Below are 26,859 nucleotides of genomic sequence, written 5' to 3'. Positions count from 1 at the left end.
CTATATGACTGCACAGAGCTGTAAAAATCATTATATAACTGCAGAAACCTGTAAAAATCACTGTATAACTGCACAGAGCTGTAAAAATCACTATATAACTGCACAGAGCTGTAAAAATCACTTTATAACAGCATAGATCTGTAAAAATCACTATATAACAGCATAAACCTGTAAAAATCACTATATAACTGCATAAAGCAGTAAAAATCACTATATAACTGCATAAACCTGTAAAATTAATATATAACTGCACAGAACTGTAAAAATCACTATATAACAGCATAAATCTGTAAAAATCACTATATAACTGCATAAATCTGTAAAAATTACTATATAACTGCATAAAGCTGTAAAAATCACTATATAACTGCATAAACCTGTAAAAATCACTATATAACAGCATAAAGCTGTAAAAATCACTATATAACAGCATAAATTTGTAAAAATCACTACATAACTGCATAAAGCTATTAAAAGCATCATATAAATGTATGAAGCTACGGAAAGCACGATATGAAGGCACGAAGCTGTCTGGGATTAATGTCGAAGGCTGCAAAAAGTGTTATATAAATACAGGAAGCTGTAAAACAGGAAAAATAAAATCTGCACCGAGGGAAGTTCCTGATTTGGAGAACGCCAGGTGAGCAGGAAAGTCTGTACAGAACTCGGATGTTAAGCCCTTCTGCTCCGTGCTGGTGCGTCTAGTCCACACGGGCATTCTCCCAACAACCCCTCTCTTCCTCTCACCCCCATCAGCATATCCCTTTATTTCCTTTCTCCCTCGCATGTTTATGCAGCTCGAGGCTCTGTAAGATGTGAAAATGTCCTGCCTTACTGCTTTCCATTCAACCACATTTCCAGGGGTTCAGTGACATCACTTCTACATGTTCCTCCATTCAGGTTAAGACAGCCCCACAAGCTGTTCCCTTTTCCAGAAACGGAGATCTTCTCAGTTCTGATAACGGCTTTGTGAATCTTTTTATACCTTCCCCAGTGCCTATCCTTTTTCAGTATGGAGGCCACGATTGCACATACAGTTCCCAGTGGGATGTGGAGACCGGAGCTGTACACAGTGCTCCCAGTGGGATGTGGAGACCGGAACTGTACACCGTGCTCCCAGTGTGATATGGAGATCGGAACTGTACACAGTGCTCCCAGTGTGATGTGGAGACCAGACCTGTACTAGGTGCTCCCAGTGTAACACGGAGACCGGAACTGTACACGGTGCTCATAGTGTGATACGGAGACCGGAACTGTACACGGTGCTCTCAGTGTGATACGGAGACCAGAACTGTACACAGTGCTCCCAGTGTGATACGGAGACCCGAACTGTACACAGTGCTCCCAGTGTGATACGGAGACCGGAACTGTACACGGTGCTCTCAGTGTGATACGGAGACCCGAACTGTACACAGTGCTCCCAGTGTGATACGGAGACCCGAACTGTACACAGTGCTCCCAGTGTGATACGGAGACCGGAACTGTACACGGTGCTCTCAGTGTGATACGGAGACCAGAACTGTACACAGTGTTCCCAGTGCGATACGGAGACCAGAACTGTACACGGTGCTCCAGGTGTGAAATGGAGACCACAACTGTACACGGTTCTCCCATTGTGATATGGAGACCAGAACTGTACACGGTTCTCCCAGTGTGATATGGAGACCAGAACTGTATAGAGTGCCCCCAGTGGTATACGGAGACTGGAACTATACATGGTACTCCCAGTGTGACACAGAGACCAAAACTGTACACAGTGCTCCCAGACCTTTATGGAGACCGGAATTGTACACAGTGTGCTGCAGTGTATAAATGCAAATTGCTGATTTTATTACCTAAGAGCGTGCGTAGACACTGTGGCCTCTTGTGTTCAGGCAGGTGAACTCCCAGGAGGTAGAATGGAACTCCAGACAGGGCAATGCCAATGCCAATCAGGGAGTTGATGGTGTCGCTGTAGAGGGGCACAGCCACCAGGAAGATGGTACACAAGCAGAAGACGATGGGGAAAAAGATGCTGAGCTGTGGGAGGAAGCATAAAGGAGAAAGAGGGAACGTTAGGGGACGGTAAATGCAGGTCTACCAGGTTGAATAGCCGCAGTGATTAAGCCTACATCCACCTTTTTGTAAAAGGGGTGTCAGCATTTTCAAAAAGTATGTGCCGGAGCAATTCACAACCAATGAGGACCCTTCTTCATTGAATTGTTGTCCATGTTGCGATGCAGAGGAAGGCGACTACCTAGTTCTGCACAGCAAGATCCCAAAACTGAAATGACCAGAAAACCTTACTTTTTTTTTTGGCGATGTTGGTTAAGGGGTAAATCTTGGCCCTCGGGACACAAGGGCCGAACTCCCCACCATCCCCCCCTCCCCGCCCCACCATATCAGCTCTTCTTCCAATAGCAGCCGTGTGATCCCTTGCATCCCACCCGAGATGGCGAAAGAGATGGGGCCCCCGGGTTTAGGGTCTTATCCCCAAAGGTAGCATTTCCGAAAGTGCGGCTCTCCGTTGTGTAACGCCCAGGTGAGTGTAGTAGGCCCAGTCCCTGGAGGGCGACGTGAGCCTAATCCCCTTAGTGAGCTCTCGCTTCCTTGTGCAGGACTTTCTTTCAAATATCCCTCTCCAAAAAGCCCCTCTGAAGTGATCCCCTCGTTCCCAAGAACTTGCATTTATATAGCGCCTTTAAACTGCCGAAACATCTCAAGATGCCTGACAGGAGCATCCTTAAACAAAGTAGGACAACGAGCCTCATAAGCAGATATCAGCAGCAACTAACCAAAGGCCCGAGAGATGGGGAGGGTTGTAGGGGTTGGAGGAGGTTACAGAGATAGGGAAAGTTGTAGGGACTGGAGGAGGTCACAGAGATAGGGAGGGGTGTAGGGGCTAGAGATTACAGAGATAGGGAGGGTTGTAGGTGCTGGAGGAAGTTACAGAGATAGGGAGAGTTGTAGGGGCTGGAGGAGGTTATAGAGATAGGGAGGATTGTAGGGGCTGGAGGAGGTTACAGAGATAGGGAGGGTCGTAGGGACTGGAGAAGGTTACAGAGATAGGGAGGGTTGTAGGTGCTGGAGGATGTTACAGAGATAGGGAGGGTTGTAGGGACTGGAGGAGGTTACAGAGATAGGGAGGGTTGTAGGTGCTGGAGGATGTTACAGAGATAGGGGGGATTGTTGGAACTGGAGGAGGTTACAGGACTGGAGTAGGTTGGAGAGATAGGGAGGGTTGTGGGACTGGAGGAGGTGATAGAGATAGGTAGGGATTTGGGGCAGGAGGAAGTTACAGAGGTAGGGAGGGTTGTAGGGGCTGGAGGAGGTTACAGAGATAGGGAGAGTTGTAGGGGCTGGAGGAGGTCACAGAGTTAGGGAAAGTTGTAGGGACTGGAGGAGGTTGGAGAGATAGGGAGGGTTGTGGGGCTGGAGGAGGTTACAGAGATAGGGAGGGTTGTAGGGACTGGAGGAGGTTGGAGAGATAGGGAGGGTTGTGGGGCTGGAGGAGGTTACAGAGATAGGAAGTGTTGTAGGGGCTGGAGGCAGTTACAGAGATAGGGAGGGTTGTAGGGGCTGGAGGAGGTTACAGAGATAGGGAGGGATGTAGGGGGCTGGAGGAGGTTGCAGAGATAGGGAGGATTGTAGGGGCTGGAGGAGATTGCACTGATGCGGAGGGTTGTAGGGGCTGGAGGAGGTTACAGAGATAGGGAGAGTTGTAGGGGCCAGAGGAGCTTACAGAGGTAAGGAGGGTTGTAGGTGCTGGAGGAGGTAATAAAGATAGGGAGGGATATAGGGGCTGGAGGAGGTTACAGAGAAAGGGAGGGGTGTAGGAGCTGGAGGAGGTACAGGGATAGGGAGGGGTGTAGGAGCTATTGGAGGTTACAGAGATAGTGAGGGTTGTAAGGGCTGGAGGAGGTTACAGAGATAAGGAGGTTTGTAGGGGCTGGAGGAGGTTACACAGATAGGGAGGGTTGTAGGGGCAGGAGGGGGTTACAGAGATAGGGAGGGTTGTAGGGGCTGGAGGAGGTTACAGAGATAGGGAGGGTTGTAGGGGCTGGTGGAAGTTAGAGAGATAGGGAGGGTTGTAGGGGCTGGAGGAGATTACAGAGATAGGGAGGGGTGTAGGGGCTGGAGGAGGTTAAAGAGATAGGGAGGGGTGTAGGGACTGGAGGAGGTTACAGAGATAGGGAGGGGTGTCGGGGCTGGAGGAGGTTAAAGAGATAGGGAGGGGTGTAGGGACTGGAGGAGGTTACAGAGATAGGGAGGGTTGTAGGGACTGGAGGAGGTTGGAGAGATAGTGAGGGTTGTAGGGACTGGAGGAGGGTACAGAGATAGGGAATGTTGTAGTGGCGAGAGGAGGTTACAGAGATAGGGAGGAGTATAGGGGTTGGAGGAGGTTATAGAGATAGGGATGGTTGTAGGGGCTGGAGGAGTTTACAGAGATAGGGAGGGGTGTAGAGGCTGGAGGAAGTTACAGAGATAGAGAGGGGTGTAGGGGCTGGAGGAGGTTGGAGAGATAGGGAGGGGTGTAGGGGCTGGAGGAGGTTACAGAGATAGGGGGGGGGTGTAGGGGCTGGAGGAGGTTACAGAGAAAGGGAGGGGTGTAGGGGGCTGGAGGAGGTTACAGAGATAGGGAGCGGTGTAGGGTCTGGAGGAGGTTACAGAGATAGGGAGGGGTGCAGGGAGCTGGAGGAGGTTACAGAGATAGGGAGTGGTATAGGGGCTGGAGGAGGTTACAGAGATAGGGAGGGGTATAGGGGCTGGAGGAGGTTACAGAGATAGGGAGGGTGTAGGGACTGGAGGAGGTTGCAGAGATAGGGAGGGGTGGAGGAGCTACAGGTGGTTACAGAGATAGGGAGAGTTGTAGGGGCTGGAGGAGGTTATAGAGATACGGAGAGTTGTAGGGGCTGGAGGAGGTGACAGAGAAAGGGAGGGTTGTAGGGACTGGAGGAGGTTACAGAGATAGGAAGTGTTGTAGGGGCTGGAGGCAGTTACAGAGATAGGGAGGGTTGTAGGGGCTGGAGGAGGTTACAGAGATAGGGAGGGATGTAGGGGGCTGGAGGAGGTTTCAGAGATAGGGAGGATTGTAGGGGCTGGAGGAGATTGCACTGATGCGGAGGGTTGTAGGGGCTGGAGGAGGTTACAGAGATAGGGAGAGTTGTAGGGGCCAGAGGAGCTTACAGAGGTAAGGAGGGTTGTAGGTGCTGGAGGAGGTAATAAAGATAGGGAGGGATATAGGGGCTGGAGGAGGTTACAGAGAAAGGGAGGGGTGTAGGAGCTGGAGGAGGTACAGGGATAGGGAGGGGTGTAGGAGCTATTGGAGGTTACAGAGATAGTGAGGGTTGTAAGGGCTGGAGGAGGTTACAGAGATAAGGAGGTTTGTAGGGGCTGGAGGAGGTTACACAGATAGGGAGGGTTGTAGGGGCAGGAGGGGGTTACAGAGATAGGGAGGGTTGTAGGGGCTGGAGGAGGTTACAGAGATAGGGAGGGTTGTAGGGGCTGGTGGAAGTTAGAGAGATAGGGAGGGTTGTAGGGGCTGGAGGAGATTACAGAGATAGGGAGGGGTGTCGGGGCTGGAGGAGGTTAAAGAGATAGGGAGGGGTGTAGGGACTGGAGGAGGTTACAGAGATAGGGAGGGTTGTAGGGACTGGAGGAGGTTGGAGAGATAGTGAGGGTTGTAGGGACTGGAGGAGGGTACAGAGATAGGGAATGTTGTAGTGGCGAGAGGAGGTTACAGAGATAGGGAGGAGTATAGGGGTTGGAGGAGGTTATAGAGATAGGGATGGTTGTAGGGGCTGGAGGAGTTTACAGAGATAGGGAGGGGTGTAGAGGCTGGAGGAAGTTACAGAGATAGAGAGGGGTGTAGGGGCTGGAGGAGGTTGGAGAGATAGGGAGGGGTGTAGGGGCTGGAGGAGGTTACAGAGATGGGGGGGGTGTAGGGGCTGGAGGAGGTTACAGAGAAAGGGAGGGGTGTAGGGGGCTGGAGGAGGTTACAGAGATAGGGAGCGGTGTAGGGTCTGGAGGAGGTTACAGAGATAGGGAGGGGTGCAGGGAGCTGGAGGAGGTTACAGAGATAGGGAGTGGTATAGGGGCTGGAGGAGGTTACAGAGATAGGGAGGAGTATAGGGGCTGGAGGAGGTTACAGAGATAGGGAGGGTGTAGGGACTGGAGGAGGTTGCAGAGATAGTGAGGGGTGGAGGAGCTGCAGGTGGTTACAGAGATAGGGAGAGTTGTAGGGGCTGGAGGAGGTTATAGAGATACGGAGAGTTGTAGGGGCTGGAGGAGGTGACAGAGAAAGGGAGGGTTGTAGGGACTGGAGGAGGTTACAGAGATAGGGAGGGTTGTAGGTGCTGGAGGATGTTACAGAGATAGGGAGGATTGTTGGGGCTGGAGGAGGTTACAGGACTGGAGTAGGTTGGAGAGATAGGGAGGGTTGTGGGACTGGAGGAGGTTGCAGAGATAGGGAGGGGTGTAGCGGCTGGAGGAGGTTACAGAGATGTGGAGGGTTTTAGGGGCTGGAGGAGGTTACAGAGATAGGGAAGTGTGTAGAGACTGGAGGAGGTTACAGAGATAGGGAGGGTTGTAGGGGCTTAGGAGGTTACAGAGATAGGGAGGGGTGTAGAGACTGGCGGAGGTTACAGAGATAGGGAGGGTTGTAGGGGCTGGAGGAGGTTACAGAGATAGGGAGGGTTGTTGGGGGCTGGAGGAGGTTGGAGAGGTAGTGAGTGTTGTTGTGTGCTGGAGGAGGTTACAGAGATAGGGAGGGGGGTAGGGGCTGGAGGAGGTTACAGAGATATGGAGGGGTGTGGGGCTGGAGGAGGTTACAGAGATAGGGAGGGGTGTTGAGGCTGGAGGAGGTTGGAGAGATAGGGAGGGGTGCTGGGGCTGGAGGAGGTTGGAGAGAAAGGGAGGGGTGTAGGGACAGGAGGAGGTTACAGAGATAGGGAGGGTTGTACAGGGCTGGAGGAGGTTGGAGAGATAGGGAGTGTTGTCGTGGGCTGGAGGAGGATACAGATATATGGAGGGGTGTGGGGCTGGAGGAGGTTACAGAGATAGGGAGGGGTGTAGGGGCTGGGGGACGTTGGAGAGATAGGGAGGGGTGTTGGGGCTGGAGGAGGTTGGAGATATAGGGAGGGTTGTGGGGCTGGAGGATGTTACAGAGATAGGGAGGGATGTAGGGGCTGGAGGAGGTTGCAGAGATAGGGAGGATTGTAGGGGCTGGAGGAGATTGCACTGATGCGGGGGGTTGTAGGGGCTGGAGGAGGTTACAGAGATAGGGAGTGTTGTAGGGGCCAGAGGAGCTTACAGAGGTAAGGAGGGTTGTAGGTGCTGGAGGAGGTAATAAAGATAGGGAGGGATATAGGGGCTGGAGGAGGTTACAGAGATAGGGAGGGGTGTAGGAGCTGGAGGAGGTACAGGGATAGGGAGGGGTGTAGGAGCTATTGGAGGTTACAGAGATAGTGAGGGTTGTAAGGGCTGGAGGAGGTTACAGAGATAGGGAGGTTTGTAGGGGCTGGAGGAGGTTACACAGATAGGGAGGGCTGTAGGGGCAGGAGGGGGTTACAGAGATAGGGAGGGTTGTAGGGGCTGGAGGAGGTTACAGAGATAGGGAGGGTTGTAGGGGCTGGTGGAAGTTAGAGAGATAGGGAGGGTTGTAGGGGCTGGAGGAGATTATACAGATAGGGAGGGGTGTCGGGGCTGGAGGAGGTTAAAGAGATAGGGAGGGGTGTAGGGACTGGAGGAGGTTGGAGAGATAGTGAGGGTTGTAGGGGCTGGAGGAGGTTACAGGGATAGGGAGGGTTGTAGGGACTGGAGGAGGGTACAGAGATAGGGAACATTGTAGTGGCGGGAGGAGGTTACAGAGATAGGGAGGAGTATAGGGGTTGGAGGAGATTATAGAGATAGGGAGGGTTGTAGGGGCTGGAGGAGTTTACAGAGATAGAGAGGGGTGTAGGGGCTGGAGGAGTTTACAGAGATAGGGAGGGGTGTAGAGGCTGGAGGAAGTTACAGAGATAGAGAGGGGTGTAGGGGTTGGAGGAGGTTACAGAGATAGGGAGGGGTGTAGGGGCTGGAGGAGGTTACAGAGAAAGGGAGGGGTGTAGGGGGCTGGAGGAGGTTACAGAGATAGTGAGGGTGTAGGGACTGGAGGAGGTTGCAGAGATAGGGAGGGGTGGAGGAGCTACAGGTGGTTACAGAGATAGGGAGAGTTGTAGGGGCTGGAGGAGGTTATAGAGATACGGAGAGTTGTAGGGGCTGGAGGAGGTGACAGAGAAAGGGAGGGTTGTAGGGACTGGAGGAGGTTACAGAGATAGGAAGTGTTGTAGGGGCTGGAGGCAGTTACAGAGATAGGGAGGGTTGTAGGGGCTGGAGGATGTTACAGAGATAGGGAGGGATGTAGGGGGCTGGAGGAGGTTGCAGAGATAGGGAGGATTGTAGGGGCTGGAGGAGATTGCACTGATGCGGAGGGTTGTAGGGGCTGGAGGAGGTTACAGAGATAGGGAGAGTTGTAGGGGCCAGAGGAGCTTACAGAGGTAAGGAGGGTTGTAGGTGCTGGAGGAGGTAATAAAGATAGGGAGGGATATAGGGGCTGGAGGAGGTTACAGAGAAAGGGAGGGGTGTAGGAGCTGGAGGAGGTACAGGGATAGGGAGGGGTGTAGGAGCTATTGGAGGTTACAGAGATAGTGAGGGTTGTAAGGGCTGGAGGAGGTTACAGAGATAAGGAGGTTTGTAGGGGCTGGAGGAGGTTACACAGATAGGGAGGGTTGTAGGGGCAGGAGGGGGTTACAGAGATAGGGAGGGTTGTAGGGGCTGGAGGAGGTTACAGAGATAGGGAGGGTTGTAGGGGCTGGTGGAAGTTAGAGAGATAGGGAGGGTTGTAGGGGCTGGAGGAGATTACAGAGATAGGGAGGGGTGTCGGGGCTGGAGGAGGTTAAAGAGATAGGGAGGGGTGTAGGGACTGGAGGAGGTTACAGAGATAGGGAGGGTTGTAGGGACTGGAGGAGGTTGGAGAGATAGTGAGGGTTGTAGGGACTGGAGGAGGGTACAGAGATAGGGAATGTTGTAGTGGCGAGAGGAGGTTACAGAGATAGGGAGGAGTATAGGGGTTGGAGGAGGTTATAGAGATAGGGATGGTTGTAGGGGCTGGAGGAGTTTACAGAGATAGGGAGGGGTGTAGAGGCTGGAGGAAGTTACAGAGATAGAGAGGGGTGTAGGGGCTGGAGGAGGTTGGAGAGATAGGGAGGGGTGTAGGGGCTGGAGGAGGTTACAGAGATGGGGGGGGTGTAGGGGCTGGAGGAGGTTACAGAGAAAGGGAGGGGTGTAGGGGGCTGGAGGAGGTTACAGAGATAGGGAGCGGTGTAGGGTCTGGAGGAGGTTACAGAGATAGGGAGGGGTGCAGGGAGCTGGAGGAGGTTACAGAGATAGGGAGTGGTATAGGGGCTGGAGGAGGTTACAGAGATAGGGAGGAGTATAGGGGCTGGAGGAGGTTACAGAGATAGGGAGGGTGTAGGGACTGGAGGAGGTTGCAGAGATAGTGAGGGGTGGAGGAGCTGCAGGTGGTTACAGAGATAGGGAGAGTTGTAGGGGCTGGAGGAGGTTATAGAGATACGGAGAGTTGTAGGGGCTGGAGGAGGTGACAGAGAAAGGGAGGGTTGTAGGGACTGGAGGAGGTTACAGAGATAGGGAGGGTTGTAGGTGCTGGAGGATGTTACAGAGATAGGGAGGATTGTTGGGGCTGGAGGAGGTTACAGGACTGGAGTAGGTTGGAGAGATAGGGAGGGTTGTGGGACTGGAGGAGGTTGCAGAGATAGGGAGGGGTGTAGCGGCTGGAGGAGGTTACAGAGATGTGGAGGGTTTTAGGGGCTGGAGGAGGTTACAGAGATAGGGAAGTGTGTAGAGACTGGAGGAGGTTACAGAGATAGGGAGGGTTGTAGGGGCTTAGGAGGTTACAGAGATAGGGAGGGGTGTAGAGACTGGCGGAGGTTACAGAGATAGGGAGGGTTGTAGGGGCTGGAGGAGGTTACAGAGATAGGGAGGGTTGTTGGGGGCTGGAGGAGGTTGGAGAGGTAGTGAGTGTTGTTGTGTGCTGGAGGAGGTTACAGAGATAGGGAGGGGGGTAGGGGCTGGAGGAGGTTACAGAGATATGGAGGGGTGTGGGGCTGGAGGAGGTTACAGAGATAGGGAGGGGTGTTGAGGCTGGAGGAGGTTGGAGAGATAGGGAGGGGTGCTGGGGCTGGAGGAGGTTGGAGAGAAAGGGAGGGGTGTAGGGACAGGAGGAGGTTACAGAGATAGGGAGGGTTGTACAGGGCTGGAGGAGGTTGGAGAGATAGGGAGTGTTGTCGTGGGCTGGAGGAGGATACAGATATATGGAGGGGTGTGGGGCTGGAGGAGGTTACAGAGATAGGGAGGGGTGTAGGGGCTGGGGGACGTTGGAGAGATAGGGAGGGGTGTTGGGGCTGGAGGAGGTTGGAGATATAGGGAGGGTTGTGGGGCTGGAGGATGTTACAGAGATAGGGAGGGATGTAGGGGCTGGAGGAGGTTGCAGAGATAGGGAGGATTGTAGGGGCTGGAGGAGATTGCACTGATGCGGGGGGTTGTAGGGGCTGGAGGAGGTTACAGAGATAGGGAGTGTTGTAGGGGCCAGAGGAGCTTACAGAGGTAAGGAGGGTTGTAGGTGCTGGAGGAGGTAATAAAGATAGGGAGGGATATAGGGGCTGGAGGAGGTTACAGAGATAGGGAGGGGTGTAGGAGCTGGATGAGGTACAGGGATAGGGAGGGGTGTAGGAGCTATTGGAGGTTACAGAGATAGTGAGGGTTGTAAGGGCTGGAGGAGGTTACAGAGATAGGGAGGTTTGTAGGGGCTGGAGGAGGTTACACAGATAGGGAGGGCTGTAGGGGCAGGAGGGGGTTACAGAGATAGGGAGGGTTGTAGGGGCTGGAGGAGGTTACAGAGATAGGGAGGGTTGTAGGGGCTGGTGGAAGTTAGAGAGATAGGGAGGGTTGTAGGGGCTGGAGGAGATTATACAGATAGGGAGGGGTGTCGGGGCTGGAGGAGGTTAAAGAGATAGGGAGGGGTGTAGGGACTGGAGGAGGTTGGAGAGATAGTGAGGGTTGTAGGGGCTGGAGGAGGTTACAGGGATAGGGAGGGTTGTAGGGACTGGAGGAGGGTACAGAGATAGGGAACATTGTAGTGGCGGGAGGAGGTTACAGAGATAGGGAGGAGTATAGGGGTTGGAGGAGATTATAGAGATAGGGAGGGTTGTAGGGGCTGGAGGAGTTTACAGAGATAGAGAGGGGTGTAGGGGCTGGAGGAGTTTACAGAGATAGGGAGGGGTGTAGAGGCTGGAGGAAGTTACAGAGATAGAGAGGGGTGTAGGGGTTGGAGGAGGTTACAGAGATAGGGAGGGGTGTAGGGGCTGGAGGAGGTTACAGAGAAAGGGAGGGGTGTAGGGGGCTGGAGGAGGTTACAGAGATAGGGAGCGGTGTAGGGTCTGGAGGAGGTTACAGAGATAGGGAGGGGTGCAGGGAGCTGGAGGAGGTTACAGAGATAGGGAGTGGTATAGGGGCTGGAGGAGGTTGCAGAGATAGGGAGGGGTGGAGGAGCTGCAGGTGGTTACAGAGATAGGGAGAGTTGTAGGGGCTGGAGGATGTTATAGAGATACGGAGAGTTGTAGGGTCTGGAGGAGGTGACAGAGAAAGGGAGGGTTGTAGGGACTGGAGGTGGTTACAGAGATAGGGAGGGTTGTAGGAGCTGGAGGATGTTACAGAGATAGGGAGGATTGTTGGGGCTGGAGAAGGTTACAGGACTGGAGTAGGTTGGAGAGATAGGGAGGGTTGTGGGACTGGAGGAGGTTGCAGAGATAGGGAGGGGTGTAGCGGCTGGAGGAGGTTACAGAGATGTGGAGGGTTTTAGGGGCTGGAGGAGGTTACAGAGATAGGGAAGTGTGTAGAGACTGGAGGAGGTTACAGAGATAGGGAGGGTTGTAGGGGCTGGAGGAGGTTACAGAGATAGGGAGGGGTGTAGAGACTGGAGGAGGTTACAGAGATAGGGAGGGTTGTAGGGGCTGGAGGAGGTTACTGAGATAGGGAGGGTTGTTGGGGGCTGGAGGAGGTTGGAGAGGTAGTGAGTGTTGTTGTGTGCTGGAGGAGGTTACAGAGATAGGGAGGGGGGTAGGGGCTGGAGGAGGTTACAGAGATATGGAGGGGTGTGGGGCTGGAGGAGGTTACAGAGATAGGGAGGGGTGTTGAGGCTGGAGGAGGTTGGAGAGATAGGGAGGGGTGTAGGGACTGGAGGAGGTTACAGAGATAGGGAGGGTTGTACGGGGCTGGAGGAGGTTGGAGAGATAGGGAGTGTTGTCGTGGGCTGGAGGAGGATACCGATATATGGAGGGGTGTGGGGCTGGAGGAGGTTACAGAGATAGGGAGGGGGGTTGGGGCTGGGGGACGTTGGAGAGATAGGGAGTGTTGAAGGGACTGGAGGAGGTTGGAGAGATAGGGAGGGTTGTGGGGCTGGAGGAGGTTACAGAGATAGGTAGTGTTGTAGGGGCTGGAGGCGGTTACAGAGATAAGGAGGGTTGTAGGGTTTGGAGGAGGTTACAGAGATAGGGAGGGATGTAGGGGCTGGAGGAGGTTGCAGAGATAGGGAGGATTGTAGGGGCTGGAGGAGGTTGCACAGATGCGGAGGGTTGTAGAGGCTGGAGGAGGCTACAAAGATAGGGAGTGTTGTAGGGGCCAGAGGAGCTTACAGAGGTAAGGAGGGTTTTAGGTGCTGGAGGAGGTTATAAAGATAGGGAGGGCTATAGGGGCTGGAGGATGTTACAGAGATAGGGAGGGGTGTAGGAGCTGGAGGAGGTTACAGAGGTAGGGAGGGTTGTTGGGGCTGGAGGAGGTTACAGAGATAGGGAGGGGTGTAGGGGCTGGAGGAGGTTACAGAGTTAGGGAGGGGTGTAGGAGCTGGAGGAGGTTACAGGGATAGGGAGGCGTGTAGGAACTGTTGGAGGTTACAGAGATAGTGAGGGTTGTAGGGGCTGGAGGAGGTTACAGAGATAGGGAGGATTGTTGGAGCTGCTGGAAGTTAGAGAGATAGGGAGGGTTGTAGGGGCTGGAGGAGGTTATAGAGATAGGGAGGGGTGTCGGGGCTGGAAGAGGTTACAGAGATAGGGAGGGGTGTAGGGACTGGAGGAGGTTGGAGAGATAGGGAGGGGTGTAGGGACTGGAGGCGGTTACAGAGATAGGGAGGGTTGTACGGGGCTGGAGGAGGTTGGAGAGATAGGGAGTGTTGTCGTGGGCTGGAGGAGGATACAGATATATGGAGGGGTGTGGGGCTGGAGGAGGTTACAGAGATAGGGAGGGGGGGTTGGGGCTGGGGGACGTTGGAGAGATAGGGAGGGGTGTTGGGGCTGGAGGAGGTTGGAGAGATAGGGAGGGTTGTGGGGCTGGAGGAGGTTACAGAGATAGCGAGGGTTGTAGGGACTGGAGGAGGTTGGAGAGATAGGGAGGGTTGTGGGGCTGGAGGAGGTTACAGAGATAGGTAGTGTTGTAGGGGCTGGAGGCGGTTACAGAGATAAGGAGGGTTGTAGGGTTTGGAGGAGGTTACAGAGATAGGGAGGGATGTAGGGGCTGGAGGAGGTTGCAGAGATAGGGAGGATTGTAGGGGCTGGAGGAGGTTGCACAGATGCGGAGGGTTGTAGAGGCTGGAGGAGGCTAGAAATATAGGGAGTGTTGTAGGGGCCAGAGGAGCTTACAGAGGTAAGGAGGGTTTTAGGTGCTGGAGGAGGTTATAAAGATAGGGAGGGGTGTAGGGGCTGGAGGATGTTACAGAGATAGGGAGGGGTGTAGGAGCTGGAGGAGGTTACAGAGGTAGGGAGGGTTGTTGGGGCTGGAGGAGGTTACAGAGATAGGGAGGGGTGTAGGGGCTGGAGGAGGTTACAGAGTTAGGGAGGGGTGTAGGAGCTGGAGGAGGTTACAGGAATAGGGAGGCGTGTAGGAACTGTTGGAGGTTACAGAGATAGTGAGGGTTGTAGGGGCTGGAGGAGGTTACAGAGATAGGGAGGATTGTTGGAGCTGGTTGAAGTTAGAGAGATAGGGAGGGTTGTAGGGGCTGGAGGAGGTTATAGAGATAGGGAGGGGTCTCGGGGCTGGAAGAGGTTACAGAGATAGGGAGGGGTGTAGGGACTGGAGGAGGTTGGAGAGATAGTGAGGGATGTAGGGGCTGGAGGAGGTTACAGGGATAGGGAGGGTTGTAGGGACTGGAGGGGGTTACAGAGATAGGGAGTGTTGTAGGGACTGGAGGAGGTGACAGAGATAGGGAGGAGTAAAGGGGTTGGAGGAGGTTATAGAGATAGGGAGGTTTGTAGGGGCTGGAGGAGTTTACAGAGATAGGGAGGGGTGTAGAGGCTGGAGGAAGTTACAGAGATAGGGAGGGGTGTAGGGGCTGGAGGAGGTTGGAGAGATAGGGAGGGGTGTAGGGGCTGGAGGAGGTTACAGAGATAGGGAGGGGTGTAGGGGCTGGAGGAGGTTACAGAGATAGGGAGGGGTGTAGGGGCAGGAGGAGGTTACAGAGATAGAGAGGGGTGTAGGGGCAGGAGGAGGTTACAGAGATAGGGAGGGTTGTAGGGACTGGAGGAGTTTACAGAGATAGGGAGGGTTGTAGGTGCTGGAGGATGTTACAGGGATAGGGAGGTTTGTTGGGGCTGGAGGAGGTTACAGGACTGGAGGAGGTTGGAGAGATAGGGAGGGTTGTGGGACTGGAGGAGGTTACAGAGATAGGGAGGGGTTTAGCGGCAGGAGGAGGTTACAGAGATGTGGAGGGTTTTAGGGTCTGGAGGAGGTTACAGAGATAGGGAAGTGTGTAGAGACTGGAGGAGGTTACAGAGATAGGGAGGGTTGTAGGTGGCTGGAGGAGGTTACAGAGATAGGAGGGGTGTAGGGGCTGGAAGAGGTTACAGAGATAGGGAGGATTGTAGGGGTTGGTGGAGGTTACAGAGATAGGGAGGGTTGAAGGGGCTGGAGGAGGTTACAGAGATAGGGAGGGGTGTAGGGGCTGGAGGAGGTTACAGAGATAGGGAGGGTTGTAGGGGGCTGGAGGAGATTGGAGAGGTAGTGAGTGTTGTCGTGTGCTGGAGGAGGTTACAGAGTTAGGGAGGGGTGTAGGAGCAGGAGGAGGTTACAGGGATAGGGAGGCGTGTAGGAACTGTTGGAGGTTACAGAGATAGTGAGGGTTGTAGGGGCTGGAGGAGGTTACAGAGATAGGGAGGATTGTTGGAGCTGGTGGAAGTTAGAGAGATAGGGAGGGTTGTAGGGGCTGGAGGAGGTTATAGAGATAGGGAGGGGTGTCGGGTCTGGAAGAGGTTACAGAGATAGGGAGGGTTGTACGGGGCTGGAGGAGGTTGGAGAGATAGGGAGTGTTGTCGTGGGCTGGAGGAGGATACAGATATATGGAGGGGTGTGGGGCTGGAGGAGGTTACAGAGATAGGGAGGGGGGTTGGGGCTGGGGGACGTTGGAGAGATAGCGAGGGTTGTAGGGACTGGAGGAGGTTGGAGAGATAGGGAGGGTTGTGGGGCTGGAGGAGGTTACAGAGATAGGTAGTGTTGTAGGGGCTGGAAGCGGTTACAGAGATAAGGAGGGTTGTAGGGTTTGGAGGAGGTTACAGAGATAGGGAGGGATGTAGGGGCTGGAGGAAGTTGCAGAGATAGGGAGGATTGTAGGGGCTGGAGGAGGTTGCACAGATGCGGAGGGTTGTAGAGGCTGGAGGAGGCTACAAAGATAGGGAGTGTTGTAGGGGCCAGAGGAGCTTACAGAGGTAAGGAGGGTTTTAGGTGCTGGAGGAGGGTATAAAGATAGGGAGGGCTATAGGGGCTGGAGGATGTTACAGAGATAGGGAGGGGTGTAGGAGCTGGAGGAGGTTACAGAGGTAGGGAGGGTTGTTGGGGCTGGAGGAGGTTACAGAGATAGGGAGGGGTGTAGGGGCTGGAGGAGGTTACAGAGTTAGGGAGGGGTGTAGGAGCTGGAGGAGGTTACAGGGATAGGGAGGCGTGTAGGAACTGTTGGAGGTTACAGAGATAGTGAGGGTTGTAGGGGCTGGAGGAGGTTACAGAGATAGGGAGGATTGTTGGAGCTAGTGGAAGTTAGAGAGATAGGGAGGGTTGTAGGGGCTGGAGGAGGTTATAGAGATAGGGTGGGGTCTCGGGGCTGGAAGAGGTTACAGAGATAGGGAGGTGTGTAGGGACTGGAGGAGGTTGGAGAGATAGTGAGGGTTGTAGGGGCTGGAGGAGGTTACAGGGATAGGGAGGGTTGTAGGGACTGGAGGGGGTTACAGAGATAGGGAGTGTTGTAGGGACTGGAGGGGGGTACAGAGATAGGGCGTGTTGTAGTGGCGGGAGGAGGTTACAGAGATAGGGAGGGTTGTAGGGGCTGGAGGAGTTTACAGAGATAGGGAGGGGTGTAGAGGCTGGAGGAAGTTACAGAGATAGGGAGGGGTGTAGGGGCTGGAGGAGGTTACAGGGATAGGGAGGGTTGTAGGGACTGGAGGGGGTTACAGAGATAGGGAGTGTTTTAGGGACTGGAGGAGGGTACAGAGATAGGGAGTGCTGTAGTGGCGGGAGGAGGTGACAGAGATAGGGAGGAGTATAGGGGTTGGAGGAGGTGATAGAGATAGGGAGGTTTGTAGGGGCTGGAGGAGTTTACAGAGATAGGGAGGGGTGTAGAGGCTGGAGGAAGTTACAGAGATAGGGAGCGGTGTAGGGGCTGGAGGAGGTTGGAGAGATAGGGAGGGGTGTAGGGGCTGCAGGAGGTTACAGAGATAGGGAGGGGTGTAGGGGCTGGAGGAGGTTACAGAGATAGGGAGGGGTGTAGGGGCAGGAGGAGGTTACAGAGATAGAGAGGGTTGTAGGGCCTGGAGGAGGTTACAGAGATAGGGAGGGGTGTAGGGGGCTGGAGGAGGTTACAGATATAGGGAGCGGTGTAGGGTCTGGAGGAGGTTACAGAAATAGGGAGGGGTGTAGGGAGCTGGAGGAGGTTGCCGAGATAGTGAGGGGTGTAGGGGGCTGGAGGAGGTTACAGAGATAGGGAGGGGTGTAGGGGCTGGAGGGGGTTACAGAGATAGGGAGGGGTGTAGGGGCTGGAGGAGGTTACAGAGATAGGGAGAGTTGTAGGGGCTGGAGGAGGTTATAGAGATAGGGAGAGTTGTAGGAGCTGGAGGAGGTTACAGAGATAGGGAGGGTTGTAGGGGCTGGAGGAGGTTACAGAGATAGGGAGGGGTGTAGAGACTGGAGGAGGTTATAGAGATAGGGAGGGTTGTTGGGGGCTGGAGGAGGTTGGAGAGATAGGGAGGTGTGCTGGGGTTGGAGGAGGTTGGAGAGAAAGGGAGAGGTGTAGGGACTGGAGGAGGTTACAGAGATAGGGAGGGTTGTACAGGGCTGGAGGAGTTTGGAGAGATAGGGAGTGTTGTCGTGGGCTGGAGGAGGATACAGATATATGGAGGGTTGTGGGGCTGGAGGAGGTTACAGAGATAGGGAGGGTTGTAGGGACTGGAGGAGTTTACAGAGATAGGGAGGGTTGTAGGTGCTGGAGGATGTTACAGGGATAGGGAGGATTGTTGGGGCTGGAGCAGGTTACAGGACTGGAGGAGGTTGGAGAGATAGGGAGGGTTGTGGGACTGGAGGAGGTGACAGAGATAGGGAGGGGTTTAACGGCAGGAGGAGGTTACAGAGATGTGGAGGGTTTTAGGGTCTGGAGGAGGTTACAGAGATAGGGAAGTGTGTAGAGACTGGAGGAGGTTACAGAGATAGGGAGGGTTGTAGGTGGCTGGAGGAGGTTACAGAGATAGGAGGGGTGTAGGGGCTGGAAGAGGTTACAGAGATAGGGAGGATTGTAGGGGTTGGTGAAGGTTACAGAGATAGGGAGGGTTGAAGGGGCTGGAGGAGGTTACAGAGATCGGGAGGGGTGTAGGGGCTGGAGGAGGTTACAGAGATAGGGAGGGTTGTAGGGGCTGGAGGAGATTGGAGAGGTAGTGAGTGTTGTCATGTGCTGGAGGAGGTTACAGAGAAAGGGAGGGTTGTAGGTGCTGGAGGAGGTTACAGAGATAGGGAGGGTGTAGGGAGCTGGAGGACGTTACAGAGATATGGAGGGGTGTGGGGCTGGAGGAGGTTACAGAGATAGGGAGGGGTGTTGGGGCGGGAGGAGGTTGGAGAGATAGGGAGTGTTGTCGTGGGCTGGAGGAGTTTACAGATATATGGAGGGGGTGTGGGGCTGCAGGAAGTTACAGAGAAAGGGACGGGTGTTGGGGCTGGAGTAAGTTGGAGAGATAGGGAGGGGTGTAGGGACTGGAGGAGTTTACAGAGATAGGGAGGGTTGTAGGGGGCTGGAGGAGGTTGGAGAGATAGGGAATGTTGTCGTAGGCTGGAGGAGGTTACAGAGATAGGGAGGTGCGTCGGAGCTGGAGGAGGTTACAGAGATAGGGAGGATTGTAGGGACTGGAGGAGGTTGGAGAGATATTGAGGGTTGTAGGGGCTGGAGGAGGTTACAGGGATAGGGAGGGTTGTAGGGACTGGAGGCGGTTACAGATATAGGGAGTGTGGTAGGGACTGGAGGAGGGTACAGGGATAGGGAGTGTTGTAGTGGCAGGAGGACGTTACAGAGATAGGGAGTTGTACAGGGGTTGGAGCAGGTTATAGAGATAGGGAGGGTTGTAGGGGCTGGAGGAGTTTACAGAGATAGGGAGGGGTGTAGGGGCTGGAGTAGGTTGGAGAGATAGGGAGGGGTGTAGGGTCTGGAGGATGTTACAGAGATAGGGAGGGGTGTAGGGGCTGGAGGAGGTTACAGAGATAGGGAGGGGTGTAGGGGCTGGAGGAGGTTACAGAGATAGGGAGGGGTGTAGGGGGCTGGAGGAGTTTACAGAGATAGGGCGGGGTGTAGGGGCTGGAGGAGCTTGGAGAGATAGGGAGGGGTGTGGGGGCTGGAGGAGGGTACGGAGATAGGGAGGGGTGTAGGTGCTAGAGAAGGTTACAGAGATAGGGAGGGGTGTAGGGGGCTGGAGGAGGTTACAGAGATAGGGAGGGGTGTAGGGGCTGGAGGAGTTTACAGAGATAGGGAGGGGTGTAGGGGGCTGGAGGAGGTTATAGAGATCGGGAGGGTTGCAGGTGCTGGAGGAGGTTACAGAGATAGGGAGTAGTATAGGGGTTGGAGGAGGTTATAGAGATAGGGAGGGTTGTAGGGGCTGGAGGAGTTTACAGAGATAGGGAGGGGTGTAGGGGCTGGAGGAGGTTGGAGAGATAGGGAGGGGTGTAGGGGCTGGAGGAGGTTACAGAGATAGGGAGGGGTGTAGGGGCTGGAGGAGGTTACAGAGATAGTGAGGGGTGTAGGGGCTGGAGAAGGTTACAGAGATAGGGAGGGGTGTAGGTTCTGGAGGATGTTACAGAGATAGGGAGGGTGTAGGGACTGGAGGAGGTTGCAGAGATAGGGAGGGGTGTAGGTGCTGGAGGAGGTTACAGAGATAGGGAGAGTTGCAGGGGCTGGAGAAGGTTACAGAGATAGGGAGAGTTGTAGGGGCTAGAGGAGGTTATAGAAATAGGGAGAGTTGTAGGGGCTGGAGAAGGTTACAGAGATAAGGTGGGTTGTAGGGACTGGAGGAGGTTACAGAGATAGGGAGGGTTGTAGGTGCTGTTACAGAGATAGGGAGGATTGTTGGGGCCGGAGGAGGTTGGAAAGATAGGGAGGGTTGTGGGACTGGAGGAGGTTACAGAAATTGGGAGAGTTGTAGCGGCTGAAGGAGGTTACAGAGATGTGGAGGGTTTTAGGGGCTGGAGGAGGTTACAGAGATAGGGAAGTGTGTAGAGACTGGAGGAGGTTACAGAGACAGGGAGGGGTGTAGGGACTGGAGGAGTTTACAGAGATAGGGAGGGGTGTAGGAGCTGGAGCAGGTTGCAGAGATAGGGAGCGTTGTCGTGGGCTGGAGGAGGTTACAGAGATAGGGAGGTGTGTAGGGTCTGTATTGGGTTACAGAGATAGGGAGGGGTGTAGGGGCTGGAGGAGGTTACAGAGATAGGGTGGATTGTAGGGGCTGGAGGAGGTTACAGAGATAGGGAGGCGTGTGGGGCTGGAGGATGTTACTGAGATAGGGAGGGGTGTAGGGGGCTGGAGGAGGTTACAGAGATAGGGAGGGTTGTAGGGGGCTGGAGGAGGTTACAGAGATAGGGAGGGTTGTAGGGGGCTGGAGGAGGTTGGAGAGGTAGTGATTGTTGTCGTGTGCTGGAGGAGGTTACAGAGAAAGGGAGGGTTGCAGGGGGCTGGAGGAGTTTACAGAGATAGGGAGGGGGTTAGGGAGCTGGAGGAGGTTACAGAGATAGGGAGGGGTATTGGGGCTGGAGGAGGTTGCTGAGATAGGGAGGGTTGTAGGTGCTGGAGGATGTTACAGAGATAGGGAGGGTTGTAGGGGCTGCAGGAGTTTACAGAGATAGGGAGGGTTGTAGGGGCTGAAGGTGGTTACAGAGATAGGGAGGGGTGTAGGGGTTGGAGGAGTTTACCGAGATAGGGAGGGTTGTAGGGGGCTGGAGGAGGTTGGAGAGGTAGTGAGTGTTGTCGTGTGCTGGAGGAGGTTACAGAGAAAGGGAGGGTTGTAGGTGCTGGAGGAGGTTACAGAGATAGGGAGGGGGGTAGGGGGCTGGAGGAGGTTGGAGAGATAGGGAGGTGTTTTGGGGCTGGAGGAGGTTGGAGAGATAGGGAGGGGTGTTGGGTCTGGCAGAGGTTGGAGAGATAGGGAGGGGTGTAGGGACTGGAGGAGGTTACAGAGATAGGGAGGGTTGTAGGGACTGGAGGAGGTTTCAGGGATAGGGAGGGGTGTAGAGGGCTGGAGGAGGTTACAGAGATAGGGAGGGTTGTAGGTGCTGGAGGATGTTACAGAGATAGGGAGGGTTGTAGGGGCTGGAGGAGGTTACAGAGATAGGGAGGGGTGTAGGGGCTGGAGATGGTTACAGAGATAGGGAGGGGTGTAGGGGTTGGAGGAGTTTACCGAGATAGGGAGGTTTGTAGGAGGCTGGAGGAGGTTGGAGAGGTAGTGAGTGTTGTCGTGTGCTGGAGTAGGTTACAGAGAAAGGGAGGGTTGTAGGTGCTGGAGGAGGTTACAGAGATAGGGAGGGGTGTAGGGGGCTGGAGGAGGTTGGAGAGATAGGGAGGTGTTTTGGGGCTGGAGGAGGTTGGAGAGATAGGGAGGGGTGTAGGGGCTGCGGGGGGTTACAAAGATAGGGAGGGGTGTAGGGACTCGAGGAGGGTACGGAGATAGGGAGGGGTGTCGGTGCTGTAGAAGGTTACCGAGATAGGGAGGGGTGTAGGGTGCTGGAGGTGGTTACAGAGATAGGGAGGGGTTTAGGGGCTGGAGGAGTTTACAGAGATAGGGAGGGCTGTAGGCGGCTGAAGGAGGTTACAGGGATAGGGAGGGGTGTAGAGGCTAGAGGAGGTTACAGAGATAGGGAGGGGTGTAGGGGCTGGAGGAGGTTACAGAGATAGGGAGGGGTGTAGGGACTGGAGGAGGTTACAGAGATAGGGAGGGGTGTAGGAGCTGGAGGAGCTTACAGAGATAGGGAGGGGTGTAGGGACTGGAGGAGTTTACAGAGATAGGGAGGGTTGTAGGTGGCTGGAGGAGGTTACAGAGATAGGGAGGGGTGTAGGGGCTGGAGGAGGTTGGAGAGATAGGGAGGGGTTTAGGGGCTGGAGGAGGTTTCAGAGATAGGGAGGGGTGTAGGGGCTTGACGAGGTTGGAGAGATAGGGAGGGGTGTAGGTTCTGGAGAAGGTTACCGAGATAGGGAGGGGTGTAGGATGCTGGAGGTGGTTACAGAGATAGGGAGGGGTTTAGGGGCTGGAGGAGGTTGGAGAGATAGGGAGGGGTTTAGGGGCTGGAGGATTTTACAGAGATAGGGAGGGGTGTAGGCGGCTGAAGGAGGTTACAGGGATAGGGAGGAGTGTAGGGACTGGAGGAGGTTACAGAGATAGGGAGGGGTGTAGGGGCTGGAGGAGGTTACAGAGATAGGGAGGGGTGTAGGGGCTGGAGGAGGTTACAGAGATAGGGAGGGGTTTAGGGGCTGGAGGACGTTACAGAGAGAGGGAGGGGTGTAGGGGCCTGGAGGAGGTTACAGAGATGGGGAGGGGTGTAGGGGCTGCAGGGGGTTTCAGAGATAAGGAAGGGTGTAGGGGCTGGCGGAGTTTACAGAGATAGGGAGGGGTGTAGGTGGCTGGAGGAGGTTGCAGAGATAGGGAGGGGTGTAGGGGCTGGAGGAGGTTGGAGAGATAGGGAGGGTTGTGGGGTCTGGAGTCTGCGTAGTTGCATGTTAGGCTCCCCCCAGAAGGAGCGCTGGACTCGGTCCAGTTCATGTAACTTTGTCTGCTGGGCAGTGTCGCAACGCGGGTGATGTATTTGGCGAGACATTGCCTGGAAAGGGCAGCCTCGTCCCTCTGTCGTTTTGATTATTGGCTCTCAGGAAGAACAGGGGCTGGGGTTTGTAAGATTGAGTCCTGCCGTCAGACCCGAGGCAGAGAGCTTTCCCTTCGCAGCCAGCGAGTGGGGGAGCGGGTCAGCTCGGTCCTCCCCCTGTACCACCTGCCACCAGCTGGTGGCGCCAGCCAACCAGTCAAAGGCACGCTGGTTGGACGCAGGGGCCGTCACAATCCCCCTCCAATGAGCAACAGCCGGTGGGTCAAGGGTCAAAGAGTGGGGGGCGCAGCGGAGATCCCATTTACCCCCCCCCAACACTTCCCAGCATCACTGCCCCCCACCCCCCTCCCCTCCCCACCCCCATCAGGTCGTCTTGGGAGGTGCCACATTGTATTTACAGCCCAGCTCAATCTCGGGATTGTTATGCTAGAATTTTTGAATTAAATTAACTCTTGGCTTCTGCGCTTTGCTGGCTGGGCCCAGCATTTGTTCCCCATCCCTAATTGCCCCCTTGGGAAGGTGGGAGGTGAGCTGCCTTCTGGAACTGCTGCTGTCCCTGTGCCTGTGGTGTAGGTACACCCACGGCGCTGTTAGGGAGGGAGTTCCAGGATTTTGTCCCCTGTGTGGTGTAGGTACACCCACAGCGCTGTTAGGGAGGGAGTTCCAGGAATTTGTGCCCTATGTGGTGTAGGTACATCCATGGCGCTGTTAGGGAGGGAGTTCCAGGATTTTGTCCCTGTGGTGTAGGTACACCCACGGCGCTGTTTGGGAGGGAGTTCCAGGATTTTGTCCCTATGGTGTAGGTACACCCACAGCCCTGTTAGGGAGGGAGTTCCAGGATTTTGTCCCCTGTGGTTTGGTACACCCACGGCGCTGTTAGGGAGGGAGTTCCAGGACTTTGTCCCTGTGGTGTAGGTACGTCCACGGCGCTGTTAGGGAGGGAGTTCCAGGATTTTGTCCCCTGTGGTGTAGGTACACCCAGAGCACTGTTCGGGAGGGAGTTCCAGGATTTTGTCCCCTGTGGTGTAGGTACACCCACAGTGCTGTTAGGGAGGGAGTTCCAGGATTTTGTCCCCTGTGCGGTGTAGGTACACCCACAGTGCTGTTAGGGAGGGAGTTCCAGGATTTTGTCCCCTGTGGTGTAGGTACACCCACAGTGCGGTTAGGGAGGGAGTTCCAGGATTTTGTCCCTGTGGTGTAGGTACACCCACAGTGCTGTTAGGGAGGGAGTTCCAGGATTTTGTCCGTGTGGTGTAGGTACACCCACAGCGCTGTTAGGGAGGGAGTTCCAGGGTTTTGTCCCCTGTGGTGTAGGTACACCCACAGCGCTGTTAGGGAGGGAGTTCCAGGATTTTGTCCCCTGTGGTGTAGGTACACCCACTGCGCTGTAAGGGAGGGAGTTCCAGGATTTTGTCCCTGTGGTGTAGGTACACCCACAGTGCTGTTAGGGAGGGATTTCCAGGATTTTGACCCCTGTGTGGTGTAGGTACACCCACAGCGCTGTTAGGGAGGGAGAACCAGGATTTTGTCCCCTGTGGTGTAGGTACACCCACAGCGCTGTTAGGGAGGGAGTTCCAGGATTTTGTCGCTGTGCTGTAGGTACAGCCACAGTGCTGTTAGGGAGGAAGTTCCAGGATTGTGTCCCCTGTGGTGTAGGTACACCCACAGTGCTGTTAGGGAGGGAGTTCCAGTATTTTGCCCCCTGTGGTGTAGGTACACCCACAGTGCTGTTAGGGAGGGAGTACCAGGATTTTGTCCCCTGTGTGGTGTAGGTACACCCACAGTGCTGTTAGGGAGGGAGTTCCAGGATTTTGTCCCATGTGGTGTAGGTACACCCACAGTGCTGTTAGGGAGGGAGTTCCAGGATTTTGTCTGTGTGGTGTAGGTACACCCACGGCGCTGTTAGGGAGGGAGTTCCAGGGTTTTGTCCCCTGTGGTGTAGGTACACCCATAGCGCTGTAAGGGAGGGAGTTCCAGGATTTTGTCCCTGTGGTGGAAGTACACCCACAGTGCTGTTAGGGAGGGATTTCCAGGATTTTGACCCCTGTGTGGTGTAGGTACACCCACAGCGCTGTTAGGGAGGGAGAACCAGGATTTTGTCCCCTGTGGTGTAGGTACACCCACGGCGCTGTTAGGGAGGGAGTTCCAGGATTTTGTCGCTGTGCTGTAGGTACAGCCACAGTGCTGTTAGGGAGGGAGTTCCAGGATTTTGTCCCCTGTGTGGTGTAGGTACACCCACAGCGCTGTTAGGGAGGGAGTTCCAGGATTTTGTCCCCTGTGGTGTAGTTACACCTACGGCGCTGTTAGGGAGGTAGTTCCAGGATTTTGACCCTGTGTTGTAGGTACACCCACAGCGCTGTTAGGGAGGGAGTTCCAGGATTTTTGTCCATGTGGTGTAGGTACACCCATGGCGTTGTTAGGGAGGGAGTTCCAGGATTTTGTCCCTGTGCTGTAGGTACACCCACAGTGCTGTTAGGGAGGGAGTTCCAGGATTTTGTCCCCTGTGGTGTAGGTACACCCACAGTGCTGTTAGGGAGGGAGTTCCAGGATTTTGTCCCCTGTGTGGTGTAGGTACACCCACAGTGCTGTTATGGAGGGAGTTCCAGGATTTTGTCCCCTGTGGTGTAGGTACACCCAGAGCACTGTTCGGGAGGGAGTTCCAGGATTTTGTCCCCTGTGGTGTAGGTACACCCACAGTGCCGTTAGGGAGGGAGTTCCAGGATTTTGTCCCCTGTGCGGTGTAGGTACACCCACAGTGCTGTTAGGGAGGGAGTTCAAGGATTTTGTCCGTGTGGTGTAGGTACACCCACAGCGCTGTTAGGGAGGGAGTTCCAGGGTTTTGTCCCCTGTGGTGTAGGTACACCCATAGCGCTGTTAGGGAGGGAGTTCCAGGATTTTGACCCCTGTGTGGTGTAGGTACACCCACAGCGCTGTTAGGGAGGGAGTTCCAGGATTTTGTCCCCTGTGGTGTAGGTACACCTACTGCGCTGTTAGGGAGGGAGTTCCAGGATTTTGTCGCTGTGCTGTAGGTACAGCCACAGTGCTGTTAGGGAGGGAGTTCCAGGATTTTGTCCCCTGTGGTGTAGGTACACCCACAGTGCTGTTAGGGAGGGAGTTCCAGGATTTTGCCCCCTGTGGTGTAGGTACACCCACAGTGCTGTTAGGGAGGGAGTTCCAGGATTTTGTCCCCTGTGTGGTGTAGGTACACCCACAGTGCTGTTAGGGAGGGAGTTCCAGGATTTTTTCCCATGTGGTGTAGGTACACCCACAGTGCTGTTAGGGAGGGAGTTCCAGGAATTTGTCCGTGTGGTGTAGGTACACCCACGGCGCTGTTAAGGAGGGAGTTCCAGGATTTTGTCCCTGTGGTGTAGGTACACCCACGGCGCTGTTAGGGAGGGAGTTCCAGGATTTTTGTCCATGTGGTGTAGGTACACCCATGGCGCTGTTAGGGAGGGAGTTCCAGGATTTTGTCCCTGTGCTGTAGGTACACCCACAGTGCTGTTAGGGAGGGAGTTCCAGGATTTTGTCCCCTGTGGTGTAGGTACACCCACAGTGCTGTTAGGGAGGGAGTTCCAGGATTTTGTCCCCTGTGTGGTGTAGGTACACCCACAGTGCTGTTATGGAGGGAGTTCCAGGATTTTGTCCCCTGTGGTGTAGGTACACCCACAGTGCTGTTAGGGAGGGAGTTCCAGGATATTGTCCCTGTGGTGCAGGTACACCCACAGCGCTATTAGGGAGGGAGTTCCAGGGTTTTGTTCCCTGTGGTGTAGGTACACCCACAGCGCTGTTAGGGAGGGAGTTCCAGGATTTTGACCCCTGTGGTGTAGGTACACCCACAGCACTGTTAGGGAGGGAGTTCCAGGATTTTGTCCCCTGTGGTGTAGGTACACCCACGGCGCTGTTAGGGAGGGAGTTCCAGGATTTTGTCCCTGTGGTGTAGGTACAGCCACAGCGCTCTTAGGGAGGGAGTTCCAGGATTTTGTCCCTGTGGTGTAGGTACACCCACGGCGCTGTTAGGGAGGGAATTCCAGGATTTTGTCCCCTGTGGAGTAGGTACACCCACAGCGCTGTTAGGGACGGAGTTCCAGGATTTTGTCCCTGTGGTGTAGGTACACCCACAGCGCTGTTAGGGAGGGAGTTCCAGGATTTTGTCCCTGTGGCGTAGGTACACCCACAGCGCTGTTAGGGAGGGAGTTCCAGGATTTTGTCCCGGCGACAGTGAAGGAACAGCCGATATATATTTTTATTTGTTCATGGGATGTGGGTGTCACTGGCCAGGCCAGCTTTTATTGCCCATCCCTAATTGCCCCTTGTTCAAAGGGCATTTTAAGAGTCAACCACATTGCTGTGGGGTCTGGAGTCACATGTAGACCAGACCAGGTAAGGAGGGCAGATTCCCTTCCCCCTAAAGGGACATTAGTGAACCAGGTGTGGTTTTTAAACAACCATCGA

The 26,859-nt window shown here is 54.7% G+C and overlaps 1 protein-coding gene across 1 annotated transcript in view; it reads right to left on the bottom strand.

The window, feature by feature from the left end:
- Positions 1-26,859, bottom strand: part of LOC121270389 (Y+L amino acid transporter 2-like) — a 57,134-nt gene that overhangs the window by 6,934 nt on the left and 23,341 nt on the right. Inside the window, exon 8 of the mRNA XM_041175692.1 lies at positions 1,836-2,019. Coding sequence (XP_041031626.1) covers positions 1,836-2,019 — 184 coding nt within the window. The remainder of the gene's footprint in view (positions 1-1,835; positions 2,020-26,859) is intronic.

The sequence above is a fragment of the Carcharodon carcharias genome, chromosome 27 (assembly GCF_017639515.1).
Source record: "Carcharodon carcharias isolate sCarCar2 chromosome 27, sCarCar2.pri, whole genome shotgun sequence".
Taxonomy (NCBI): Eukaryota; Metazoa; Chordata; class Chondrichthyes; order Lamniformes; family Lamnidae; genus Carcharodon; species Carcharodon carcharias.
The sequence above is the reverse complement of the archived record's forward strand: the minus strand, read 5'-3'. Positions and strand labels throughout refer to the sequence as shown.